Source organism: Hyla sarda, chromosome 6 (assembly GCF_029499605.1).
Source record: "Hyla sarda isolate aHylSar1 chromosome 6, aHylSar1.hap1, whole genome shotgun sequence".
NCBI classification, from domain to species: domain Eukaryota; kingdom Metazoa; phylum Chordata; class Amphibia; order Anura; family Hylidae; genus Hyla; species Hyla sarda.
This window is the reverse complement of record NC_079194.1, coordinates 258,028,162-258,051,752: the sequence shown is the minus strand read 5'-3', so window position 1 is coordinate 258,051,752 and position 23,591 is coordinate 258,028,162. Positions and strand designations below refer to the sequence as shown.

Genomic DNA, 23,591 nt, shown 5'->3' with positions numbered 1-23,591 from the left:
CCAACATGGAGCACACTCTGCTTCATGCTGGGAGTTGTAGTACCTGCATTAATACACAGATCACAGCGAGTGTCACTCCTGACACCCACTGTGAGCCTCCTGTATAATGTATAGATGCAGCAGCCGCTCTTCTATGGTCCCTGCACTGACGTATATATACACATATTCATATTTCCCACAGAATTGTGATTGGCTGGAACCATCTGACCAATCACAGCTCTCTGCAGGAAATATGAATAGGTGTATATATATACGGAAGTGCAGGGGACCATAGAAGAGCGGCCGGCCGCATCTATACATTATACAGAAGGATCGTAACGAACTGTCAATTAGTACAGGAACTACTACTCCCATCATGGAACAGTGTGTTCCATGCTGGGATTAGTAGTACTACCTAAAAAAAAAATGTGTAATTGATCCCTGTTTAAAAATGTATAAAAATGTAGTTATAAAAATGATACATTTCGTTAAATACTATTTTTTCCATCACTACTGTATCCTTTTTATTTTTATAATGATCCCTTTTTTTTTAATAACATTTCGTAGGGTATCTCCATCATTTTTTTGGTTCGCTAAAGTCCAGAAAAGAATAAAAACAGCTGGCAAAAGCGCCAAAGTTAAAACCAACATGGCGTTTTTCTTGTCGTTTTTTGCTCTCCCATGATCACCAATTTCATTTTTCACAGGCTTCTTTAAAAATGACAGAAGCAACCTGATTGGTTGCTATGGGCAACTGCAACCCTCATGACACCACAGGGATGAGAGAGGAGCCACAGCTAAAACAGAGGGTCTGCCATAGAAACCCATCGGCAATCATGCCATGTTTTGGACCCATTTCTGATATAGTCTAAAAATACTGAACAAATTACTACATGTAAACTCAGCCCAAGGATTGTGGTGTTTGGAAATCTCTATATAAGAAAATGTAAGCAGTCCTATATTTAGGGACCTAAGAATCAGACCAAACTTACACTACACATTACAGCTCCCACTAAAGTTTTAGAGAATTGAACAGTTGTAATGCACCTGTCCATGTGAATGAACACATACAGTGGGGCAAAAAAGTATTTAGTCAGCCACCAATTGTGCAACTTCTCCCACTTTATAAGATGAGAGAGGCCTGTAATTTTCATCATAGGTATACCTCAACTATGAGAGACATATTGAGAAAAAAAAAAAAATCCATAAAATCACATTGTCTGATTTTTAAAGAATTTATTTGCAAATTATGGTGGAAAATAAGTATTTGATCTTAATTAAAGGAGTAGTCCAGTGGTGACTCAGTGGTGAACAACTTATCCCCTATCCTAAGGATAGGGGATAAGTTGCAGATCGCGGGGGGTCCGACCGCTGGGGCCCCCTGCGATCTCCTGTACGGGGCCCCGACAGCCCACGGGAAGGGGGCGTGTCGACCTCCGCACGAAGCGGCGGACGACACGCCCCCTTAATACAACGCTATGGCAGAGCCGAAGCGCTGCCTTCGGCAATCTCCGGCTCTGCCATAGAGATGTATTGAGGGGGCGTGTCGGCCGCCGCTTCGTGCGGAGGTCGACACCCGCTATCTGGCCGGAGAGCCTGGCCCCTGTACAGAGAGATCGCAGGGGGCCCCAGCGGTAGGACCCCCCGCGATCTCAAACTTATCCCCTATCCTTAGGATAGGGGATAAGTTTTACACTACTGGACTACCCCTTTAAGTTCATCTAAATAACCTTTGTTGGCAATGATGGAGGTCAAGCCACTCCTTCGTTGCCCATGCTGAAAGACCCAGCCACATTTCATCTTCAATGCCCTTGCTGATGGAAGGAGGTTTTCACTCACAATCTCACTATACACGGCCCCATTCATTCTTGCCTTTACACAGATCAGTTGTCCTGGTCCCTTAGCAGAAAAACAGCCCCAAAGCATGATGTTTCCAATAGGTATGGTGTTCTTTGGATCCAACTCAATTCTTTTTCCTCCAAACACGACGAGTTGAGTTTTTACCAAAAAGTTCTACTTTGGTTTTTTCTGACTATATGAAATGATATTCTCCCAATCCTCTTTTGGATCATCCAAATGCTCTCTAGCAAACTTCAGACAGGCCCGGACATGTACTGGCTTAAGCAGGGGGACACGTCTGGCACTGCATGATTTGAGTCCCTGGCGGCGCAGTGTGTTACTAATGGTAGCCTTTGTTACTTTGGTCCCAGCTCTCTGCAGGTCATTCACTAGGTCCCTGTGTGTCGTTCTGGGAATTTTGCTCACCGTTCTTGTGATCATTATGACACCACGGTGTGAGATCTTGCATGGAGCCCCAGATCGAGGGAGGTTATCAGTGGTCTTGTCTTCCATTTTCTAATAATTGCTCTCACAGTTGATTTCTTTAAACCAAGCTGTTTGCCTATTGCAAATTTAGTCTTTCCAGCCTCGTGCAGTTCTACAATTTTGTTTCTGGTGTCCTTCAACAGCTCTTTGGTCTTGCGCATAGTGGGGAGTGTGACTGTTTGAACTTTTTTCCAGTATAAAAGACACCTGTCCACAACCTCAAACAGGTACCATTAATACAGGTAACAAGTGGAGGACAGAGGAGACTCTTAAAGAAGAAGTTACAGGTCTGTGAGAGCCACAAATCTTGCTTGTTTGTAGGTGACCAAATACTTATTTTCCACAATAATTTGCTAATAAATTCTTTAAAAATCAGACAACGTGACTTTATGGATTTTTTTTCTCAATATGTCTCTCATAGCTGAGGTATACCTATGATGAAAATTACAGGTCTCTCTCATCTTATAAAGTGGGAGAAGTTGCACAATTGGTGGCTGACTACTTTTTTTTTCCCCCAGTACTTTTGGATGGATTTACTCCGTGCCCTGTACTACTCTTTTTACTTGGGTTATTTCTAGGCGATTTTTTGCCTGGCAGAAATTCACTTAACCTTTTCCACAAAAATCATGTTTTGCAACACAAAGTTGCAAGGTGGAACTTTTGTAGGAAAACAATGACAAAAAAAAAAAAAAAATTACACTTTTACATTTGTCAGAAGGTCTGTGTTAAAGAAAGTTTTTAAATTTACGTTTAATTTTCACGTTGTCAAGTGGACCTTATTTATAGTGTCACCAAAGTTCTAAGGGTCTTAGATTACAATTTTGCAACCAACATAACTTGAAACCTAATTCAACACCTTTATTGCTCAAGTGCTCACACTGACCACTGAGGTAAAGAGGCTGGTAGACAGCTATGGTTTATATGCCCTTCATGGCTCTGTACCTGTGTCAGAATGAGCTCATCTTTTTGGAGATCTGATGAAGGTGGCTCTATATTTTTCTAAAAAAAAAGGGTGCATGTACCCGTATAAAACTTTCTTGAAGAAATGTATTCACAAGCAGCACAGCATAGTACAGCAGGTAGATCCAGAGGAGCGGCCTCACAGCGACACACTGTTTCCTGCGCCCAAGCACACTTCCTCGATGGGGCGCAGGAAACAGTGTGTCGCTGTGAGACCGCTCCTCTGGATCTACCTGCTGTACTATGCTGTGCTGCTTGTGAATATATTTCTTCAAGAAAGTTTTATACGGCTACATGCACCCTTTGCGCAGTCTGTCACTGTGAGGCCGCTCGTGAACACATTTCTTCAAGCAAGTTCATACGGGTGAGTGCATCCTTTTTCATATCTATTCATCGTGCCTTCAATTATATTGATTTCTGTGGAATGCACCCCAGTCTATGTCCCAAATGGTGTAGCCATTACCGTCTAGCTAATGGATGCTAGTATTAGCAGCAGTGCCGGACTCTTTTTCTACTGTGTTGGACTTCTATATTTTTTTGATCCACAATGTGTATTGTAAACCCTAAAGTTGTTTCTGTCCTCTACAAGTGATTGCAGCTTCCAGCAGCTAATTTGTTTTTATATGTATTAGGTTTCTGCTTTCTTTTTCTTTTGTCATTGACTAGGTTCCCATAGAGTAATGGTCTGGGATGAACATTGCAAGTTGAAAGCATTGTAACTTCAGAACAAATTCACATTGCCCATAGTAATTAGCAATCAATGCTGAAATAACCAGAACATTTATTATATTATGTTGGGGTAAATTCTCTTCACAGGTTGAGGCATAAGAGTTTTTAAAAATTTTCTTTAAATATGTATTTGTGCAAAATGTACACATTTACAAGTGCGTTGGATATTAACATGGCAGATTTAAATTGTCTTATATGAATTGTTCTGGGCGGTCAAAAAATGTCTTGGCCATCAAGAAATGTAATTTTAGCAGAAACTTCTAGAAGCTAAAGAGATCACATGAAACAGAGAATCCATATGAACTGATGATTTTCCATCTACAATAAGGCTGTGATACATTGTTACACCCCCTCATATGAAGTCAGATCCCTCATGCTTCTCTTAAAAAACATAAAATAAAAAAATGAAATATAATAATATTAGATTTTAGTCCCCCTGTGGGAATGTAAAAAACGCATATTGTGCTTTTTTCATTTGGTTTCAGACACTTTAAACAGGATTTTCTGTTCCAGTTATGACGCAAACAAGTATCACCAGGTAACATTCCTATGAAATAAATGTCCAAGCCCAAAAGCATGCAGACGGTAGGAGAAGTGTCCAAGAGGTTTTCAATGGTGATGGGCGGGCAACTGAGGAAGAAAATAAAATAGTATTGGAAGCACTCGGTTCACGATAGAAAGTGCACCATTTTCTTCTCTTAATATATATATATTATCTCTTCTGTACTAGCACAAGTCACTTAGTGTTTCCACCCATGTGATCCTGAAAAATTTGTTCTGCGTGATGAAGATATTCAGCTGTTCTGCATCTCACAGCATCTCGTCTGTCAGGACGGTGGTCATCTGGTGGAATAAAGGCATACACAGATGTCAGCATAGTACTAGTATATCAGTATAGATATTTTCCCTCATCTATTCTCAGCAAAATACACATTTAAAATAGAATAGCAAGAGTGGTACAAGAAAAGTAAATAAACAAATGGCTGCACAACCAAAAAAGTCTAAATCAGGTCACAACTTTAGATACCAAAATACCAAAGCACACGATACATGGACATACTCCTTTAATGGGAGCCGCATGATCAGACATTAAAACACAAGAATAATATAAACCAAAACATGTGCACTACAATTAAAAACATTCAGCATTATACCAAAAAGGTACTAACTAATACATTGCACAGGTTTTGGTTTATATCGTCCATGTAATTTAATGTCCATCTATATGGCTCTCATGAAAGAAGCATGTCGATATACACTGCTCAAAAACATAGTTGAACACTAAGATAACACATCCTGGGTCTGAAAGAATGAACTAATCGTATGAAATACTTTTGTCTTTACATAGTTGAATGTGCCGACAACAAAATCACACAAAAATTATCAATGGAAATCAAATTCATCAACCCATGGAGGTCTGGGTATGGAGTCACACTCAAAATCAAAGTGGAAAACCACACTACAGGCTGATCCAACTTTGATGTAATGTCCTTAAAACAAGTCAAAATGAGGCTCAGTAGTGTGTGTGGCCTCCACGTGCCCGTATGACCTCCCTACAATGCCTGGGCATGCTCCTGATGAGGTGGCCTCCTGAGGGATGTCCTCCCAGACCTGGACTAAAGCATCTGCCAACTCCTGGACAGTCTGTGATGCAACGTGGCGTTGGTGGATGGAGCGAGACACTCCAGCCACATGAGGTCTAGCATTGTCTTGCATTAGGAGGAACCCAGGGCAAACCGCACCAGCATATGGTCTCACAAGGGGTCTGAGGATCTCATTTTGGAACCTAATGGCACTCAGGCTACCTCTGGCAAGCACATGGAGGGCTGTGCGGCCCCCCAAAGAAATGCCACCCCACACCAATACTGACCCACCGCCAAACCGGTCATGCTGGAGGATGTTGCAGGCAGCAGAATGTTCTCCAAGGCATCTCCAGACTCACGTCTGTCACATGTGCTCAGTGTGAACATGCTTTCATCTGTGAAGAGCACCGGGCGCCAGTGGCGAATTTGCCAATCTTGGCGTTTCTGGCAAATGCCAAATGTCCTGCACAGTGTTTGGATGTAAGCTCAACCCCTACCTGTGGACATCGGGCCCTCATACCACCCTCATTGAGTCTGTTTCTGTCCGTTTGAGTGGACACATGCACATTTGTGGCCTGCTGGAAGTCATTTTACAGGGCTCTGGCAGTGCTCCTCCTTGAACAAAGGCGGAGGTAGCGGTCCTGCTGCTGGGTTATTGCCCTTCTACTGCCTCCTCCATGTTTCCTGATGTACTGGCCTGTCTCCTGGTAGCTCCTCCATGCTCTGGACACTACACTTACAGACACAGCAAACCTTCTTGCCACAGCTTGCATGAATGTGCCATCCTGGATGAGCTGCACTACCTGAGCCACTTGTGTGGGTTGTAGACTCCGTCCCATGCTACCAATAGAGTGAAAGCACCACCAGCATTCAAAAGTGACCAAAACATCAGCCAGGAAGCATAGGAACTGAGAAGTGGTCTGTGGCTTTATTGGGGGTGTCTTGCTAACTGCCTATAATTTCCACCTGTTGTCTATTCCATTTGCACAACAGTATGTGAAATTGATTGTCAAATCTGTGTTACAATTTAACTTGAAAATTTGAAAAGTACATTTTTTTTTATGTGCTATGCAAGGTTTGCAGAAATTTGAATGTGGTAGAACATAGGAACACCCCCCCCCCAAATGACCCCATTTTAAAAACTAGACCCCTCAAGGTATTCGCTAGGGGGTACAGTGAGTATTTTAACACCATAGTTTTTTGGCAGGAATTACTACAAGTCAGTGTTGAAAATTTGAAATTAGCATTTTTTTCACAAATGCATCATTTGTGGGGCATATTTTTTATACATCACTTCTGATATTGCAAGAAATGCACCCTATATTTTATTACGCTGCTCTGCCAGTGTTTGGAAATACCCCGCTTAGGCCATATTTGGTTCCTTGGCCGCGTGGTAGGACCCAGAATGAGAGGAGCGCCATTTGGCTTTCAGGGCATCATTTTAGGCACTTCATGCCTGCAAAGGGTTTTACCTGTCAGAACCATACAGAACCCCCACAAGTGGCCACATTTTGGAAACTACACCCCATAAAGTATTAATCTAGACCAAAAGTGAGCACTTTGAGTCCTTTTTGTTTGGCTGGAATGGATACAAAGTCAGTGGAAAAATAAAAATTCTCTTTTTTTTTCACAATATTTTTTGTACATTGCATCTGAAAAGTAGAAAATGCGCCCCATATTTTACTACGCTGTTTGTCCAATGTTCGGTAATACCCCCGCTTAGACCATATTTGGTTGCATGGCCACATGGTGGGACCCAAAAGGAGAGGAGAACCATTTGGCTTTCAGAATATCCTTATACAAATTATGGGCCGCACTTCATCTTGCAAAGCATTCTACCCCACCCCCAGATGTGACCCCATTTTCGAAATGACACCCCCTAAAGTATTCACCTAGGGCAAAAGTGAGTACGTTGAGCCCTTATTATGTGGTTAGAATCATTTCAAAGTCAGTGGAAAAAATAGCAGTTAGCTTTTTTCCCCACAAATTCTTTATTTGTGGGACATCATTTTGGTAAGTCGCTTTGAAATGGAGGAAATGCGCCCATATTTTATCACCCTGTTCGTCCTGGGCTGGGCAGTACCCCTACTTAGGCTATATCTGGTTGCTTGACCGCCTGGTAGGACCAAGGAGGAGAGGAGCTCCTTTGGCTTTCAGGGCATCATTATATGAATAGTCCCCATTCATACTGCGTTTCTGCAGTATAGGTCTCCGTTGTCATGTCAAAAAAGGGATGCCAATGTATACTGTATCAGTCTCATTCAGAAATAAATGGAGCTGCTACAGTATACGTCAGCATCACTCTTTTTGATGTGATGCTGACGGATACCTCTAACACTGCGGAAATGCAGTATGAACGGGACGCAGTGTAGAGTCACATAGAGTGCTCCCACAGCATATTTCACACCGCAGATGCCCCCAGCAGCAGTCACAAGGAGCGAGATCACTGCTGCGGCTGGGTAGCTCAGTGTATCCGCTCATGACTGCCATCGGGAAATCCGCCGCTATGGACACACAAAGCTACCAAGCCGCAGCAGTGAGCTCATTATTGTGACTGTTGGCAGGCATCCGCAGCATGTAATATGCTGCGGCTGTAAGGGTTAAACTGCCGGGACCGAAGTTTTCTTCAGTCCCGGCAGTGCGGCAGGTCCCTGGAGATTACACACAGCATGCCCCAATCGCGCTGTGGGGTGCTGCAGGGGTGATCGAGAGAGCTCCCTCCCTTAGAGCCAGCGGTCACTTCCGACCGCGGATGTAAGGGTTAAAGCTTCTTCAGGATCTTGTACAGTACACACAAGCTCCTAAAAAAGTACCATGGAGCCGCTCTCACCTGGTGTCCAAAGGAGCAACTAACTGTGTCATAGGTTAAGAGTACAGAACATGTAATACCTCCCTGTACTGTAGGGGGCGCTACCAGACACCAGTCAGTGCATGCATTTCAGTAATACAGGTGTTTTACCAGTGAATGTCCATTCTGATTGGTCGGTTCTTCCAGCCATTGACAGGTTTCACAGATCTGGACTGTCTGTACATTGTATGTTGAGTCTGGTTTCAAGTTACAATGGTCCAGAAAAGACCGTTGTATGTTGAAACGATTGTATGTTGAGGCCATTGTAAGCTGAGGGATCACTGTACCACATATACTTTGGGAAATATACTCAATGTATACTTCGAAAGGAACCAAAAAAATACAAAAAAATCTTGGGTAGTGATGTAAAACTATGTAAGCGATACATCATTCTGATCAGCATCTTTATAGCATAAACCTGGTGACGGTCTTGAAACAAAGCCAAATTCAATGTGCAAACAGCAATGGCTATCCTGTGAAATACTGTTGCTATAGACTTAAAGGGGTACTCCACTGGTCACGCCCCCTCCCATAGACTTGCATTGAGGGGGCGTGGCTGTGATGTCCTGAGGGGCATGGTCGACCCCCGCAGTGCCAAAATGGTGTTCGGATCATTTACTTCCGAAGGCTGGCCAGTGTTACTCCGCTGGAAAACAGTTTTTTTTTTTTTTTTTAAATCAACCGAAGTTAAGCAGAATTGTAAATTACTTCTATTAAAAATTCTTAATCCTTCCAGTAGTTATCAGCTGTTATATGCTCCACAGGAAGTTTTTTTCTTTTTGAATTTCCTGTCTGTCTCACCACAGTGCTCTCTGCTGACACCTCTGTCCATGTCAGGAACTGTCCGGAGCAGGAGAGGTTTGCTATGGGGATTTACTCCTACTCTGGACAGTTCCTGACATGGACAGAGGTGTCAGCAGAGAGCACTGTGGTCAGGCAGAAAGGAAATTCAAAAAGCAAAGAACTTCCTGTGCAGCATACAGAAGCTTATACATACTGGAAGGATTAAGATTTTTTTAATAGAAGTAATTTACAAATCTGTTTAACTTTCTGGCACCAGATTATGTCAAATTTTTTTTTCCCAGTGGAGTACCCCTTTCAGCTCTGTGCACACTGCCCCCTTGGCTTCCATTACAACGACAGCCATGATGGCAGTGCCGGACCCATTGAATGACAGACAACTATGCACAACAGATGCCACAAACTTATACTGGGGTCCATAGGGTTATGGCGCGGTGTCTGTCTTTGACAGGAAGAACAGCACAACATGCTGCACATTTTCTTTCCATCAAATTCAACAGAATTTTATTTTTTTCTGTCCTATTAAAAAAAAAAAAAAAAAAAAAAAAAAAAAGAGTCTCCCTTTGTCAATCCTGTATTAAAAAAAATACTGATAAAAACTTGTCAAATGGAAGCAAACACTTTAAAGCATGAGGGATTGAGGGATGTGGCACTAAAAACCAGAAGATCCTTGAAGGGATCCATATCAATAAATAAAGCAGGTAAGGCGGCATTTAACCAGGATGGCCAAACATCATGTGAAAAGGCCCTAATAATTCAGAGTCACCTTTTACTCCTTTTAACAAAATGTCCACAGCATTCCTGAAGAGTCTGAAGGCTTCTGGGTAGTCTCCAGCTGACTCGCTCTCCATTGCCTTCTGGACTTCAGCGGTCGCTTGTGAAAGATACAATGCTCCGTCTTCTTCAGTGATCGGGAGGGCAGGAGTCAGCTCCTCTACTTCACACCGCAAAGACAGCAGGTTCAAAGAGGACTCGGTCTCTAGCGATCCACCATCTACAGATTATATATAAAATCATGAGTAATAGTATCATATCCATGCACAGCAGATCAGACACTGGCAATCCACAGAGTCATTAAAGGGGTATTCCAGGAAAAAACTTTTTTTTATATTAATTGGCTCCAGAAAGTTAAACATATTTGTATACTTCTATTAAAAAATCTTAGTCCTTTAAATAATTATCAGCTGCTGAAGTTGAGTTGTTGTTTTCTGGCTGGCAACAGTGCTCTCTGCTGACACCTCTGCTTGTCTCGGGAACTGCACAGAGTAGAAGAGGTTTGCTATGGGGATTTGCTTCTAAACTGGGCGGTTCCTGAGACACAAGTCATCAGGGAGCACTTCATCAGCTCATAAGTACTGAAAGGATTAAGATTTTTTAATAAAAGTAATTTACAAATCTGTTTAACTTTCTGGAGCCAGTTGATAAGTTTTTCCCTGAATTACCCTTTAAATTTAGAGTTTTAGATGCAGTTTTTGAATCCAAAACCAAGACTGGATTTCGCAAGAGACATATCAGGCTTTTCTTTATATGTGTCCCCCATTTATAGTCCAGTGCATTATTCTGGCTTTAACCCTTTACCGCCCTATGGTGTATAATTAAGTTATAAGCAGGAAGCTATAAATAAGAAATGTGAAACTGTTAAATGTGAAACCATATATTTCTGTCATTTAGCGTTAACAGCCTATGAAGCGACATCTAATGCCGTACAGCGGCGATCGTGCTGATGCCCGACATTAACCTTTTAGATCCTATGGTCAAAATTTCTGCTGCCTGTGAGTTTTTTTTGGGGGTTGGGTTTAATGATCAGGACCACCCCAATCAGCTGGAATGATGGCCTCCACGGTGTTCAATTGGCACTGAAGATACAGGTGGCCTCAGCAGCCTGTATAAGCAGAGCACAAATATAACTAATCAATGCTAGGTCTAAGGCACAGCATTGAACAGTGTTAGAAATCAAAAGATTTCATGCAATAGTCCCTTCTGGGGCCTTGAAGGGGTTATCCAGTGGGAGTTCCCTCCAGCAGTGTCCCCAGTGTCCTGCTCTGGTCCCCAGCAGCACTCCTCTTCCTCTCAGAAATTGTGATGCCCGGGCCAGGAGTGACATCAGGGCCCACAGTGTCATATTGCCCCCTGCGGCAATCATGGCCGCAGCAACGTCCCATCTAGGCCAGTGATTGGCTGAGAGGCAGTGTGGCACCACTGGAGCAATGGAAAAGTTCGTCTTTTCATACACTATTAAGTGAGCAAAGTTGTAAAAACAATTTAAAAAAAAACTCCTGTTATATAATCCCTTGAAAAAAAAAAAAAAAAAAAAATCAACCTTTGGCAGAGCTGTATTTTAACCCCTTAAGGACCAGGCCATTTTATACCTTAAGGACCGGAGCGTTTTTTGCAATTCTGACCACTGTCACTTTAAACATTAATAATTCTGGAATGCTTTTAGTTATCATTCTGATTCCGAGATTGTTTTTTCGTGACATATTCTACTTTAACTTAGTGGTAAAATTTAATGGTAACTTGCATCCTTTCTTGGTGAAAAATCCCCAAATTTGATGAAAAAAATGAAAATTTTTCATTTTTCTAACTTTGAAGCTCTCTGCTTGTAAGGAAAATGGATATTCAAAATATATTTTTTTTGGGTTCACATATACAATATGTCTACTTTATGTTTGCATCATAAAATTTATGAGTTTTTACTTTTGGAAGACACCATAGGGCTTCAAAGTTCAGTAGCAATTTTGAAATTTTTCACAAAATTTTCAAACTCACTATTTTTCAGGGACCAGTTCAGTTTTGAAGTGGATTTGAAGGGTCTTCATCTTAGAAATACCCCATAAAAGACCCCATTATAAAAACTACACCCCCTAAAGTATTCAAAAAAACATTCAGTAAGTGTATTAACCCTTTAGGTGTTTCACAGGAATAGCAGCAAAGTGAAGGAGAAAATTCAAAATCTTCATTTTTTACACTCGCATGTTCTAGTAGACCCAATTTTTGAATTTTTGCAAGGGATAAAAAGGAGAAAATTTTTACTTGTATTTGAAACCCAATTTCTCTCGAGTAAGCACATACCTCATATGTCTACGTAAAGTGTTCGGCGGGCGCAGTAGAGGGCTCAGAAGGGAAGGAGCGACAAATGGTTTTTGGGGGGCATGCCGCATTTAGGAAGCCCCTATGGTGCCAGGACAGCAAAAAAAAAACACATGGCATACCATTTTGGAAACTAGACCCCTCAGGGAACGTAACAAGGGATAAAGTGAACCTTAATACCCCACAGGTGATTCACGACTTTTGCATATGTAAAAAAAATATATATTTTTTTTACCTAAAATGCTTGGTTTCCCAAAAATTTTACATTTTTAAAAAGGGTAATAGCAGAAAATACCCCCCAAAATTTGAAGCCCAATTTCTCTCGATACAGAAAACACCTCGCATGGGGGTGAAAAGTGCTCTGCTGGTGCACTACAGGTCTCAGAAGAGAAGGAGTCACATTTGGCTTTTTGAAAGCAAATTTTGCTCTGGGGGCATACCGCATTTAGGAAGCCCCTATGGTGCCAGAACAGCAAAAAAAAAAACACATGGCATACCATTTTGGAAACTAGACCCCTCGGGGAACGTAACAAGGTGTAACGTGAACCTTAATGCCCTACAGGTGTTTCACGACTTTTGCATATGTAAAAAAAAATTTTTTTTTTTACCTAAAATGCTTGTTTTCCCAAAAATTTTACATTTTTTAAAAGGGTAATAGCAGAAAATACCCCCCAAAATTTGAAGCCCAATTTCTCCCAAGTACGGCGATACCCCATATGTGGCCCTAAACTGTTGCCTTGAAATACGACAGGGCTCCAAAGTGAGAGCGCCATGCGCATTTGAGGCCTAAATTAGGGACTTGCATAGGGGTGGACATAGGGGTATTCTACGCCAGTGATTCCCAAACAGGGTGCCTCCAGCTGTTTTAAAACTCCCAGCATGCCTGGACAGTCAACGGCTATCTGGCAATACTGGGAGTAGTTGTTTTGCAACAGCTGGAGGCTCCGTTTTGGAAACAGTGGCGTACCAGACGTTTTTCATTTTTATTGGGGAGGGGGGTTGTATAGGGGTATGTGTATATGTAGTGTTTTTTACTTTTTATTTTATTTTGTGTTAGTGTAGTGTAGTGTTTTTAGGGTACAGTCGCACGGGCGGGGGTTCACAGTAGTTTCTCGCTGGCAGTTTGAGCTACGGCAGAAAATTTGACGCAGCTCAAACTTGCAGCCGGATACTTACTGTAATCCTCCGCCCATGTGAGTGTACCCTGTACGTTCACATTGGGGGGGGGGAACATCCAGCTGTTGCAAAACTACAACTCCCAGCATGTACGGTCTATCAGTGCATGCTGGGAGTTGTAGTTTTGCAACCGCTGGAGGCTCCGTTTTGGAAACAGTGGCGTACCAGACATTTTCATTTTTATTGGGGAGGGGGGCTGTGTAGGGGTATGTGTATATGTAGTGTTTTTTACTTTTTATTTTATTGTGTGTTAGTGTAGTGTAGTGTTTTTAGGGTACAGTCACATGGGCGGGGGTTCACAGTAGTTTCTCGCTGGCAGTTTGAGCTGCGGCAGAAATTTTGCCGCACCTCAAACTTGCAGCCGGATACTAACCGTAATCCTCCGCCCATGTGAGTGTACCCTGTACGTTCACATTGGGGGGGGGGGGGGGGAACATCCAGCTGTTGCAAAACTACAACTCCCAGCATGTACGGTCTATCAGTGCATGCTGGGAGTTGTAGTTTTGCAACAGCTGGAGGCACACTGGTTGTGAAACACCGAGTTTGGTAACAAACTCAGTGTTTTGCAACCAGTGTGCCTTCAGCTGTTGCAAAAGCTACAACCCCCAGCATGTACGGACAGCGGAAGGGCATGCTGGGTGTTGTAGTTATGCAACAGCTGGAGGCATACTACTTTGGCTGGGGATGCTGGGGATTGTAGTTATGCAATAGCTGGAGACACACTGGTTTACTACTTAACTCAGTGTGCCTTCAGCTGTTGCAAAACTACAACTCTCAGCAGTCACCGACAGCCAACGGGCATGCTGGGAGTTGTAGTTATGCAACCACCAGATGCACTACTACAACTCCCAGCATGCACTTTAGCTGATTGTGCAAGCTGGGAGTTGTAGTTACACAACAGCTGAAGGTACACTTTTCCATAGAAAGAATGTGCCTCCAGCTGTTGCAAAACTACAAGTCCCAGCATGCCCATAAGGGCATGCTGGGAGTTGTGGTGGTCTGCCTCCTGCTGTTGCATAACTACAGCTCCCAGCATGCCCTTTTTGCATGCTGGGAGCTGTTGCTAAGGGGCGCCGGGGATCGGGGTCCCCAGCACCCGGGGTGCACGTCCCGCACCCGCTCACGTCCTCCGGAAGAGGGGCGGAGCGGGTTGCGGGAGTGACACCCGCAGCAGGCGCCCTGATTGGTCGGCCGGTAATCCGGCCGACGAATCAGGGCGATCATGAGGTGGCACCAGTGCCACCTCACCCCTGCTGGCTCTGGCTGTTCGGGGCTGTTCGGATCAGCCAATAATTCCGGGTCACCGGGTCACTGGAGACCCGATTGACCCGGAATCCGCCGCAGATCGCTGGACTGAATTGTCCAGCGATCTGCGGCCATCGCCGACATGGGGGGTCATAATGACCCCCCTGGACGATATGCCCCGATGCCTGCTGAACGATTTCAGCAGGCATCGGGGACCGGCTCCGCTCCAGATGGTTGCGGGGGGCCGGTAAAACACATGACGTTCTCATACGTCATGTGTCCTTAAGGACTCGGAAATGGAGACGTATGAGAACGTCATGTGTCCTTAAGGGGTTAAGGAATTACAAAGAAATTGTGTAACATAAGAGTCGGATAGTATATATTGGTTACAATAAATCATGGCCTATATACTGCTGTGTCCCAGGATGGATATATATCCATATACACTCATCACCATACAATATTCTGCGTCTACTGTGGTGCTGCAGGAAATTTCCTTTTCCCTTTTCTCTTTATGAATAGAAAAGTTTTGAATGATACAGGAAGAACCCCGATAATACAAAAATATTGAATAGCTTGAAATAAGTTCCATAAATAAATAAGTAGGCCAATATATTTGAACAGACCATCCAGGACAGCTCGCCATGTTACAGAAATATAACAAGACATGTACCTTCTGCATAGCAAGGGTCAAAGAGTGCCAGGTCATTAGGAGCCAATGTTTTTGGAGCTGGAATTGCATTTGTTGTCTCTTCCTCTCTTGTCTGGTCCAAATCTTCAGTCAGCTCAAACAGTAAATCAAACTGACTTGGTTCTGCAAGAAATCACCTCCATTATAAATGGGCTAAATGTTAAATATTCTCATTGTCAAATACCCTATTAGTTCATTCCGAGTAAGCACAATTTTATCATTCATTGGCATCTATTAAGCGTCATGTTTTTTCAAACAGTGTGTTGCAATTCTACAACTCCCAGCAGTTTTGCAACAGCTGGAGACACACTGTTTGGAAAACACTATTAGCTAATGCATAGTTTGGATAACTTTGATGAAGTCATCCAGCCTTATAACCCATCCCCAAGATTAGAGCGGTGGGGGTTCAGTGCAGAGAAGTCTGTACTAACAGGTTAGTGTGGGTGACACTGATGACAGATTTCCTTTAAATGGTATTACAGCAGGAAAATAAAATAAAAAATATATGTAATTTTCTAATGTATTTTTCGTATCAGTTCTGTGATTTTGCTCATTACAAGATGCAGTTAAATGTGCCTCACATGACCAGGACAGATATTCATTCACTGCAAGAAAACATTGAGGAATTGATAAAGAAAGTGTAATGGAAAATTGTATAACATGTCATAGGACAAATAATGACAATGTCGAAATTGTAAGTGATGTACAAATAACAAAAAGCAATGTCCCTGAAGATCCCAGGGAAAATCAATGCTAAGTATTAAGGGGTTACACCCTGTGGGGAAGACCCCTTACTAGAGACCCACCCTAAAAATATGTCTTTATTGTGCTTCTTAAATTTTAATAATGCTTTAAATAAACTGTTAAAGTTACAGTGAGGCTTGTGTGTGGGTTATACAGGTGTGATGCTCTCACCAGCACCCAGTCTGTATTGTCCTATGACAGTGAAATGTAGGTCCATGGATTATTCAGTGCACTGCATCAACCTATATGACAGTCTCATTCCACTATCAGGATAGGCGCCCATCTCTGCCTAAGCTATTCACTGCATTTAAAAACATTCCTTTAACCAAACCACAAATGTGCACCAACTAATTGGGTGCACAGGGCCTGATACATCAGCACCCAGGTATGAACCTAGCCTAAGTATGTGTAAAGGTTACAACCCTCCCCCCCCTTGCCCATCTTTCATTGCCAGTTCTACCAAAATTAAAGGGTACCAGTCATGAGATTTTAACCCCTTAAGGACTCAGCCCATTTTGGCCTTAAGGACTCAGACAATTTAATTTTTACGTTTTCATTTTTTCCTCCTCGCCTTCTAAAAATCATAACTCTTTTATATTTCCATCCACAGACTAGTATGAGGGCTTGTTTTTTGCACGACCAGTTGTCCTTTGTAATGACATCACTCATTATATCATAAAATGTATGGCGCAACCAAAAAACACTATTTTTGTGGGGAAATTAAAACGAAAAACGCAATTTTGCTAATTTTGGAAGGTTTTGTTTTCACGCCGTACAATTTATGGTAAAAATGACATGTGTTCTTTATTCTGAGGGTCAATACGATTAAAATGATACCCATTATTACATACTTTTATATTATTGTTGCGCTTAAAAAAAAATCACAAACTTTTTAACCAAATTAGTACGTTTATAATCCCTTTATTTTGATGACCTCTAACTTTTTTATTTTTCCGTATAAGTGGCGGTATGGGGGCTCATTTTTTGCGCCATGATCTGTACTTTTTTTGATACCACATTTGCATATAAAAAACTTTTAATATATTTTTTATAATTTTTTTTTTAATAAAATGTATTCAAAAAGTAGGAATTTTGGACTTTTATTTTTTTTCGCTCACGCCGTTCACCGTTCGGGATCATTAACATTTTATTTTAATAGTTCGGACATTTACGCACGCGGCGATACCAAATAGGTCTATAAAAAATGTTTTTTACGCTTTTTGGGGGTAAAATAGGAAAAAACTGACGTTTTACTTTTTTATTGGGGGAGGGGATTTTTCACTTTTTTTTTTACTTTTACTTTTACATTTTTTTACATTTTTTTTTTACACTTGAATAGTCCCCATAGGGGACTATTCATAGCAATACCATGATTGCTAATACTGATCTGTTCTATGTATAGGACATAGAACAGATCAGTATTATCGGTCATCTCCTGCTCTGGTCTGCTCGATCTCAGACCAGAGCAGGAGACGCCGGGAGCCGCACGGAGGAAGGTGAGGGGACCTCCGTGCGGCGTTATGAATGATCGGATCCCCGCAGCAGCGCTGCGGGCGATCCGATCGTTCATTTAAATCGCGAACTGCCGCAGATGCCGGGATCTGTATTGATCCCGGCACCTGAGGGGTTAATGGCGGACGCCCGCGAGATCGCGGGCGTCGGCCATTGCCGGCGGGTCCCTGGCTGCGATCAGCAGCCTGGATCAGCCGCGCATGACACGGGCATCGCTCCGATGCCCGCGGTTATGCTTAGGACGTAAATGTACGTCCTGGTGCGTTAAGTACCACCTCACCAGGACGTACATTTACGTCCTGCGTCCTTAAGGGGTTAACCATATAAAATGTGTGGCAACGAGTTCTATATGGTAAAATCTTCTTCCTTACCATCCACAGGAATGGTGAGAATATGAAGTTAGTAAGTGTCCCTGACGGCTTGGTAAGTAGTTCCCCTGGGCAGGGAGCTATATTCACCTAATCCTGTCTGCTCCGGCTCTAATCACACCCCCTCAGCATGTTTGACAGTGTAGGCACCCCCTGCGTCATCGCTCTGCTCTGTATGCTTAGGTGACGCGGGCTGTTAATCATGCTGATGGGGTGCGATTACAACCCGAGAAGACAGGACTAGGTAAGTATTGCTCCTAGCCCAGAGAACTACTCACGCGGCCAGCGGGGGAGATTTACTATCTTCACCATCTCTGCCAGCAGGAACATCCCCCGGGGATGGTGAGGAAGAAGATTTTACAATATACAATGCGTTGCCACATGTTATATATGGTAAAATCTAACGAATCGCTCCCTTTATAATGAATCATCAGTGCAAGAACGCTACGTGTTGGATTATTATAAATAACATTGTCAAAATATAGCAATCCACACTAGGAATAAGGCAACAAACAAGAGAAAAAAGGAAGATCATGGAGAAAGAAAAAGTCTTCACCCTCTTATATCATAAGTATATGTCAATACCCTTACCAGCCCTACTGATGGTTTCATTGACTTCAGACAACACTGGTGTCTCTGTCTCATCAAAGCTGTCGAACTCTTCTTTTATTTCTATAGAAGAGCTTCTTACTGGTTCTGGGATTAAAGGTGGAGGCAACACTACTGTATCCCCCGAGTCCGGACCATCTGATCGCATTGCAACTTCTGCTGCCTGGTGATAGGACACACGCATCATCATAACAGAAGACACCAGACAGCAAATAGGCATTCATGAATTATTAGTCTATTCATAAGTGTTTTACCCTGAAGAACTCCTTTAGTTGTGGACTATTATTGAGGGCGGTGATGTTTACTGTGAACCTCAGCATATCTTCTGCAGCTTGCCTCCGTTCCTCTATAACAGGAGCTTCAAAACGTCCTAGAAAATGTACACCACAAATAAATAACATATTATAAATATTCATACAAACAGACGTGACATAGCTGTCGATTGTGAAGTAACTGTGGTAGTTTTTTTTTTTTTTTTTTTTTAAGTTAAGTCTCGGGAAACCCCTTTAAAGAGGTATTCCGGCCAAATACATCTTATCCCCTATCCTAAGAGGTTTCCAAGACTGGAGACTTGATGTCACGCCACACCCCCTCGTGCCGTCATGCCGCGCCTTGTGCAGTCACGCCCCCTCCCATAGACATGAATGGAGGGGGCGTGGTGTGACAGTACGAGTGGGCGTGACATGACGGCATGTGGCGTGACGTCACGTCTCCAGTCCTTGAAACAAAGACGTTTTAGAGACTGGAGACGCAGCCCTCGCATAGAATGCGGGAGCTGTACGGAGAAAGCAGGGGGAGGGGGTCGCAGCAACGGGCCCCCTGCAATCAGACATCTTATCCCCTATACTTTGGATAGGGGATAAGATGTAAGTGGCCGGAATACCCCTTTAACTGTAACTCTTTACACGTCTCTTTACAGAAACCACTGGAAAAAAAATGTGCAAGATCGGTTGGACTTCATAACAAAGTTACCATGATATTGTTTCACAAAGGCTTCTTACAACTCACCAAAAACCTGAGCACGGGGAAATGGAGGGAATTCCTGAGTGCGCTGGAAGAGATTTCTATGCGTATATGAGAGTTCTCCATGAAGTTTCTTAAAATCACTGTAGCGTTTCCAAACCACAATCTAAAATATAATGTAATGTAAAATATCATCAAAAAAATTATACATAATCCAGGGAATTTTGGACTCTAACCAGGGTTTCCAGCACATTATTAATAAAAGATAGCGCCTCCAGAGGTGAAATCTCAAAGAATATCTTAAAGGGGTACTCCGCCCCTAGACATCTTATTTCCTATCCCCCGTGATCTCTCCTGCAGCACCCACTGTCATCTGGTGCATGGAGCAAACTTCGTTCCGTGCCTGATGACTGGAGATACAGGGGCCGGACTATGCAACATCATGGCCCCCGTCCCCCTCGTGACATCATGCCCTGCCCCTCAATGCAAGTCTATGGGAGGGGGCATGACTGCTCTGTGCACCAGATGACAGAGGGTGCTGCAGGAGAGATTGTGGGGGTCCCCAGTGGCGGGACCCCTGCGATCATCCTTTGGAAAGGGGATAAGATGTCTAGGGGAGGAGTACCACTTCAAGTCACCCATAATGGATGGCCCATTGCAGTAGCTCATCTGCACATACTGTCAGCACTGAATGTCTACCAAAAGCACATTGATCGTGAGATGATCAATTTATAGGGCCAATAAAAAGCAAAAAAAAAAACATAAAACAAACAAAAACCTGCTCTTAAAACAGAAAGAAAAACAGCTAAAATAGAAAGGCAGCGTATTCTCCTCTTCTAAAGATGCCGATACACATAAGGCTATGTTCACCTCAGTTATGATATGTCCGTTATTGACACCTAATGGAGGGCACTCATAAATGTTAACAAAAGTAAAATGGTAACATTTTTTGAAAAACATGCATATAAAATAGCGGATCGTTATCATACGTTATTAGCCGATAAAACATCCGTTTATCTATGCTAATGTCTGTTATTCTTTGCCAGTTTTTTTTTCTCAGCATGCTCAGTAGCAATAATGGATGAAATAGCAGATAGAAATAACGGAGTATAATGAGTTACTTGCGTAATCATATACTTCAGTTTCAAATCACTACATCCATCATTTATAATGGAAGAAAAAACCTGCATGCCTGTCTTTTTTTCTGCTCAAAAATAAAGCAAATTTAAAGGAAAGGAGTTCTCCGGCACTTAGACATCTTATCCCATATCCAAAAGATAGGGGATAAGATGCCTGATCGCGGGAGTCCTGCCGCTGGGGACCCCCGTGATCTTGCACGCAGCACCCCAGTTAAAATCATGTTCGCTCCGGGTCTGATTACCGGAGACGACGGGGCCGGCGGCGTGTGACGTCACGCCTCCGCCCCCGTGTGACGTAATGCTCCGCCCCTCAATGCAAGCCTATGGGAGGGGGCGTGACTGTGGATAGGGGATAAGATGTCTAAGCGCCGGAGTACCCCTTTAATGCAAGGGACAAGAACAGAGTACAGTGGAGATGAAAAAAGGCTATTGACATGAATGGGATCCATTACCTTCTTTTATCATCTCCATTGCTCATTTCTATAACAGAATCATGTAAACCCAGCCTAGGAGGTCACCTGAACCTACCACTGTAAGGCTATGTACACATAAACTTTTTGGATTATATTTTATAGCTCAAAAATGTAAGTTTTAAAGCAACAAAAATACTTTTTTCCCCCCACAGTTTTTGCTTTTGAAATTTTTTCTAAGAATTAAAATAATGACCGTCACTTGGGACTTCATTTGGGATTTTTTTCTGGGCACTAGCAAAAGTGTCTGCTTTTAATCAGGACAAAATGTGAGCAATTTAAAGCCTACATTACTTACCAGATTATATGCCAAAATACAGCCCCAGGGGGGGAGATTTATCAAAACGTCCGCAAAGGAAAAGTTGCCCAGTTGCCCATAGCAACCACCCAGATTGCTTTTTTCATTTTGCAAAGGCCTTCTTAAAAATGAAAGAAGCGAGCCGATTGGTTGCTATGGGCCACCTTTCCTCTGGACAGGTTTTGATTAATCTCCCCTGCCCCCTTTTTTTTGGCCACATAATAAAAACTGTGTGTACAAATAACTTTTAAACTATTCAGTTCCAGCCGATGTATTGCCCAAAAAACAAAGTGTACCTGTACAGTTTTATTCACTTTTATGAAAAGTGAACTGTAGTGCAGCACTGTACCCTATTTCATTTAGAATTTGGCATCAGAATACCTCCAGCGACTGCCCGCTCCCCCCGCTTCCCACCACATGCAATAGACACTACCCCAATAGACCACCAGGGATGGTTTAAATGTCCCTTTAGACACCGCATGTCAGCTATTAACGCCGGCCGGTATGACGCAGGCTTGAGTCAGGAGCCCGCATCATACACCGCTTGCCGTCTCAGGACGAGCAAGCTCGTCCTGAGACGGCAACCAGTTAAAGGGAGTCCACCACAAGTTTTGGCAAGATTAACTCCTTAAAGAGGTACCAACTGTTGCCAGAAAGTTAAACAGATTTGTAAATTACTTTATTAAAAAATCTTAATCCTTCCAGTACTTATTAGCTGCTGAATACTACAGAGGAAATTATTTTCTTTTTGGAACACAGTGCTCTCTGCTGACAGCTCTGTTCATTTTAAGAACTGTCCAAAGTAGGAGAAAATCCCCATAGAAAACATGTACTGCTCTGGACAGTTCCTAAAATGGACAGATGTTAGCAGAGAGCACTGTGCTCGTGATGTCAGCAGAGAGCACTGTGTTCCAAAAATAAAAGAATTTCCTCTGTAGTATTCAGCAGCTAATAAGTACTGGAAGGATTAAGATTTTTTAACAGAAGTAATTTACAAATCTGTTTTACTTTCTGGCACCAGTTGATTTAAAAAAAAAAAAAAAAAAATTTCCCCCAGAGTACCCCTTTAACCTCTTAAGGACGCAGGGCGTATGGATACGCCCTGCATTCAGAGTCCTTAAGGACGCAGGGCATATCCATACGCCCGTGGGAATTCCGGTCCCCACCACTAGCCGGTTGGGGACCGGAGCCGGATGCCTGCTGAAATCATTCAGCAGGCACCCTGGCACATCGCCCAGGGGGGTCCTGAGACCCCCCCATGTCGGCGATCGGAGAAAATCGCATGTCAATTCAGACATGCGATTTTCTCCAATTCCGGGCTGATCGGGTCTCTGGTGACCCGATCACCCGGAAAATAGGGCTGATCGGAGCTGTCAGCAACAGCCCCGATCAGTCTAAAGGATTGGAGTGAGATCGCAAAGCTGCGATCTCCTCCTATCCCCTGCCATTACTCAGAACGGAGTTCTGACCAATGGCAGCGCAGGACAGGGGGTTGCCATGACAACCCCCCGTTCTGCCCGCCCCTGGATGTCGAGGGGCTCTGGGAAGAAGATGGAGGCCGTACCTGCAGGAGAAGATGTCTGGGGACCTGGGATCTTCGCTGGAGCCTGCAGGATCCTGATCAGGTAGGGAATCGACAGTGGGGGGGGGGGCGGAATTGAAAGTGAAAGTAAATCGATCTTTACTGTGGCAACCACTAGGGGGGCCAAACTGCAACTCCCAGCATGCCCAGAGAGCCAAAGGCTGTCTGGGCATGCTGGGAGTTGTAGTTTTGCAACATCTGGAGGGTCACAGTTTGGAGACCACTGTTACAGTGGTGCCCAAACAGTAGCCCTCCAGATGTTGCCAAACTACAACTCTCAGCATGCCTCGACTTCCCAGGCATGCTGGGAGTTGTAGTTCTGTAACATCTGTCCCTTCAGATTTAGCAATTTTCATGACATTTTTGAAAATTGCTGCTCTACTTTGAAGCCCTCTAATTTTTTCAAAAAGCAAAAATATGTCCATTTTATGATGCCAACATAAAGTGGACATATTGTGTTTGTGAAGAAAAATAAAATT

The 23,591-nt window shown here is 43.1% G+C and overlaps 1 protein-coding gene across 1 annotated transcript in view; it reads right to left on the bottom strand.

The window, feature by feature from the left end:
* Positions 1-3,675: 3,675 nt before the first annotated feature.
* The window catches only part of SNX15 (sorting nexin 15), a 28,453-nt gene continuing 8,537 nt past the window's right edge, over positions 3,676-23,591 (bottom strand). Inside the window, exons 3-8 of the mRNA XM_056527065.1 lie at positions 19,669-19,789; positions 18,915-19,030; positions 18,643-18,823; positions 15,410-15,550; positions 9,992-10,219; positions 3,676-4,836 (exon numbers count right to left, since the gene is read on the bottom strand). Coding sequence (XP_056383040.1) covers positions 4,730-4,836; positions 9,992-10,219; positions 15,410-15,550; positions 18,643-18,823; positions 18,915-19,030; positions 19,669-19,789 — 894 coding nt within the window. The 3' untranslated portion in view covers positions 3,676-4,729. The remainder of the gene's footprint in view (positions 4,837-9,991; positions 10,220-15,409; positions 15,551-18,642; positions 18,824-18,914; positions 19,031-19,668; positions 19,790-23,591) is intronic.